This window comes from Octopus bimaculoides, chromosome 2 (assembly GCF_001194135.2).
Source record: "Octopus bimaculoides isolate UCB-OBI-ISO-001 chromosome 2, ASM119413v2, whole genome shotgun sequence".
In the NCBI taxonomy this organism is placed as follows: domain Eukaryota; kingdom Metazoa; phylum Mollusca; class Cephalopoda; order Octopoda; family Octopodidae; genus Octopus; species Octopus bimaculoides.
Window position 1 is genome coordinate 150558050 of NC_068982.1, and position 4932 is coordinate 150562981.

Consider the following 4932-nt stretch of genomic DNA (forward strand, 5'->3'; position numbering starts at 1 on the left):
CATGGAAAGCGGACGTTAAACGATGATGATGATGATGATGATGAAGTAAACTGATAGGTCAGTTTGCATATATAAAACATTCTTGATAGCGAGTTCAATTACTAGAACATCTATAGTGTTTTGTTTCAATGCCATACACAGTACATCAAGTTTACTTACAAACTCATTATTACTAAGGGCTTATCTCTGGATAGTTAAAGAGGTTACACAGTTGCTCATGAAATATCAACATAGCAGCACTGATATACACCTGTCTATAGATATATTGTGAAGTGCAGTAGGGTATAACATCTTAATGCACCAGCCTAGAAATACATATATTTTTTTACAGATGACATCTATAATTACGTTATCTATAATTTAGAAAGGTTGTAGAGTTGCCATAATACCTTGGAGGGACCAATGAATTGGTGATGTGTTTTCTTTATAAATGTCAACCTCTAGTACTGATTTATTGTCATTGGAGCGCGATCCATAGACAGGACATGGGTAGATGTTCTCCTTCACATTCAGACTGTAATATACATGAACTATTGGTAATTGAGTTGGTGATCCTTTTGTAACTGTATCTAACACCTGTCCAGAAGTTCTGTCCCAAAAGAAATCCCATGCGTAGATTCCATAAATGAAAACTCCTTCAGCTGGTGGCTCTCGTATCTTTAAATATAAAACAAGATCATGTGATTAACGGAATACACACACAAAACAAAAACAAAGAAATGATGGGTAATGAAACACGCTCACCAAATCATCAGATCTATGACTATCATCATTCTAACATCCATTATTTCAAATTCGTATGAATTGGATGGTTGTAATACAGAAAAAAACTTTTGTCTTAATCCTGCATCATCTCATCCATGAGCTTCAACAATTTGAAATAACACCTCCCTTGGCCTTTCTATACCACAGCACACATCACTTTTTTTTATTTTTTATCTCACATGTTACTACTGTGATGTTCATACCTTTCCTAAGGCCATCTGCAGAACCAAAGTGAACAATTTCAAAAAGTGATTGAAAGCATGCTGTAGTCTTGACCAGTTGGGAACTTTGACATAACAACAAAGTATGGCCTAGAGAGTATAATAATAAAATGTCTCCAAGAAATGACTCTAAATTATAAATATCTCAGGTGTTTCAAATTGGGCATCATATTTATGTAGACACACCTGTCTGAAAGGCACAGGTGTGACTGTGTGGTAAGAAGCTTGCTTTCCAACCACATGGTTCCAGGTTCAATCCCACTGTGTGGCACCTTGGGCAAGTGTCTTCTATAGCTTTGGGCCAACCAAAGCCTTGTGAGTGGATTTGGTAGATGGAAACTGAAAGAAGCCCATCGGATATATGTATATATATGTTTGTGTGTGTCTTGGTGTTTGTGTCCCTCCCAAAATCACTTTGACAGCCAGTGTTGGTGTGTTTATGTCCCTGTAACTTTAGTTCTTCAGTAGAGACTGATAGGATAAGTACTAGGCTTAAAAAAAATAAGTCTTGTGGGTCGATTTCAAAGCAGTGCTCCAGCATGGCCACAGTCAAATGACTGAAATAAATAAAAGAAAAGAATATTTATATAGTCCAGGGCACACTATATCTGAAAATATTCTTTCTTCAAGCAGTTTTGCATCTCATAGAAAAAGAGAGAAATCCTTTATTGATAACAAAACTAACAACTCCCTGGTATTCTTTAATTTCCTCTCTGTTTCAGCTGCTATACTATTGCTACAGCTATCCCTAACAATAACTTGATAACCTAAGTAACAGAAATACAGTTGTGTTTAATTAGTTTTCATTTAACATCAACTTTATATAGACAGTCAAGCAAATTTATCCATCAAAATTCTGAGTTGAAATGCTACAGCTACAATTTTAGAGTTCAATTTTACTTTTCTTCCTCTAGAAATGGTAAAATATTTACTGGGGACAATTTAATCATTGCTACTCCCCCCACCTTTGTATGTGTTCCTGTGCCAATGTACTATTGTGTTAATATGGAAATATAGTTACTTGGATTTTCATTTTGATAATATATTAGAACAGTAGAATGTTAGTTCTTCTGCATTCATGTCTCTTTGCTATTGACTCAAGATTGAAGATTGTGGTATTGAATCCAGGGCAGTGTGTTGAGTTCTTGAATGAAACACTTCATTTCACATTGCTCCAGTTCACTCAGCAGTAAATGAGTAACCCTGTGACAGACTGGCATCCTGTTCAGAAGGAATGTTGTGATCTTGGTCACTAATATGTCATGGAAACCGAGTAGCCAACCCTACAAGTCCTAGAACCTGAGGCAGTAATGTCCAGGGGTTGTTGATGATGATGATGATGATACACCCTTCTATAAAAACCACAGTGGCTACATTTCTTGTGGTAGTGAGATCTCTTGGATACCTTGCTCATTCGTTTCTCTTCCTCTTGTACTGTACTCTACCATAACCGCCACCAAACCTATCATTAACTATTTTTCCAGCTCATTTCCAGAATGTCAATCCTCAAGAAATTCTCTTTCTTTGCTTGTGTTTTTCTTGCAACCATAACTTATATCCAACAGAACATCAACAATCTCAGAGGGTCTATGAAGGCTATGGACATAATCCCTTTAAGGCCTAACTATAAAAGAGAAAGAAAGTAAAAAAAAAAATCAATAAATACATGATCTTTATCTCTTCCTGTGATCACTGTATGAACTGTTATTGTTTCATAATCCTTATTTTCAATTGACATTTTGCAGATAAACTCTCTCCTGAAGATGGATAAAAACATTTTTGGTCTGAAGAAAGCACCTAGCCAATAGGAAGGCATTTTCTCTCGGCCCTGCAAAAGAATATTAAGAAAAAAATTCTAACATAACCAAATGATAGTGACAATCTTTGCAAATAATTTCTATTGCTATCATCTATAAATCAAACATTGATTAACCAATGATTATTTGCAGTAAATTCTTTGGATACATTTTTGTTTAATTAGTTGATTCATAGCAAAGTCATGTTTACCTTTTAAAATATACACAAAGTTTTATTCATTTCTGTTTTATTAGTTTTGTCCTGGTGGCATATAAAAGGCACCTGTGCTGGTGACATGTTAAGGGCATCTGTGCTGGTGACATATAAAAGGCACACAGTACACTCTGTGGAGTGGTTGGTGTTACGAAGGGCATCCAGTTGTAGAAGCCAAGCCACAACAGACAGAAGCCTGGTGCAGCTCTCTGGTTTATAAGTTCCAATCAAACTGTCTAACCCATATCAGTATAGAAAACAGATGCTAAATGATGATGAAGAGAACAACAGAAATGGTTGGGTATCAGTTACTTGGTAATATTAAGTTATACCTTTTTAAATTTTGAGTTCTTACTTAAGTCAGTTTTACTTTCATTTCAGAGTTAATAAAATTAAAACTAGTTATGTCACAGCATCAGTTCAATCAACTATATTCCTCCAGAAGACATTTTCGGTCTTGTATCATTGTAAAAAACTATTTATCTTTTAGGTGGCAATGTTCTTTTGTCATATATCATCATCGTTTAACGTCCATCTTCCAATACACACACACACACGTCATTCATAAGCAAGCATGACTTGGTAATGTGCGCCATATTGAAGAGGTTATGGTTTCACTGATTGGATCCATTAAGCTGTAAAATAGATTCTATGTGGAAGTACAGTGAACCACTACAAGCACTCGACCTAAAGAAATTCAAGGACTTGAATAAGTCAAAGGCACAGTTCATACTTCTGTGACTAAATGGAACAATGTGTATGGTATGGGTGAGCAAATATGAACATTTGTGCATTGTTGGCTGAATAATGCAGTTTGCATACTATTAACTAGCCAAGTGTGAAGACGATGCAGGACCAATACAGCTGTAATACACTTTACTTTGGTCTTACAGACATGTATTTTACATAGAGATACAGCAGCATGTCTGTAGTAAGATATGAACTCAGGCTTGCATGGTCAGTAACCTAGCTACTCAACTTCACAGCTATAGGGCCAATGTTTTGTTTTGGCTATCATAGCTAAAGGCATACTGCAGTACCACATTGTGTGGAAGAACAACTACATATATGACTAGACAAGCACAATTGTAATTTCTGACATTAGTTTAATGCCACCCACTGATACTTGGGCACCCGAAGCAAAGTCCACTCTGTTGCAACAAGCATTCGGTCCATATCCTTTGAGTGAGGGTAATTTACACTGTTCCTATCACCAAACATGGAAGCTGTGGGAGATACTCTTCTCCCCTTGCTAAGCCATTATAAAAAAAAAGCCCCTTTCAGCTTGACTAGTTGTAAAGATCTTAACCTTTAAACAGTAGACATCATCAAAAGAAAGTGAATATTTTATGGCCCTTTTTGCTAATGAGATTGTAAATTTCATTGTGCAAGAGACTGATAATTATTATAGCTATTGTACTTATTTCAAGTGAAAATAAATATAAAAATTATCCTTTAGAAAAGTGATATCTTTTGTTTGTTTGTCCATTTGGCACACACATTCATGTAACCTTTTCCTGCTGTTTTCAGGGTTAAACATTAAATCCTTTAAAGGCTCAGTCCTGAATCACTGCAGAGATGCTCAAAATATCTGGCAGTGTTGGCTATAGCCTAGTCACCCGTATTACGAACCAGGTGATACACGAAGGAGTCATACCCAATGACTGGTGTAGCAGCATCATAGTCAACTGCTACAAAGGTAAAGGTGACGCTTTAGATAAAAATAATTACAGAGGCATCAAGCTGTTAGATCAGGTTATGAAAGTTACAGAGAGGGTCATAGCCCAACTAATTAGGGAGCGAATCAATTTAGATGAGATGCAGTTTGGGTTCGTGCCAGGTAAAAGCACTACTGATGCCTTATTTCTAGTAAGACAGCTGCAGGAGAAATACCTAGCCAAGGATAAACCTCTGTACCTGGCTTTCGTTGACATGG

At 36.3% G+C, this 4932-nt stretch overlaps 1 protein-coding gene across 1 annotated transcript in view; it reads right to left on the bottom strand.

The window, feature by feature from the left end:
• Positions 1–49: 49 nt before the first annotated feature.
• LOC106872129 (dynein axonemal heavy chain 5) overlaps positions 50–4932 on the bottom strand; it is a 183710-nt gene continuing 178827 nt past the window's right edge. Inside the window, exons 93-94 of the mRNA XM_052965662.1 lie at positions 2653–2814; positions 50–657 (exon numbers count right to left, since the gene is read on the bottom strand). Of these exons, the coding sequence (XP_052821622.1) occupies positions 361–657; positions 2653–2814 (459 nt within the window). The 3' untranslated portion in view covers positions 50–360. The remainder of the gene's footprint in view (positions 658–2652; positions 2815–4932) is intronic.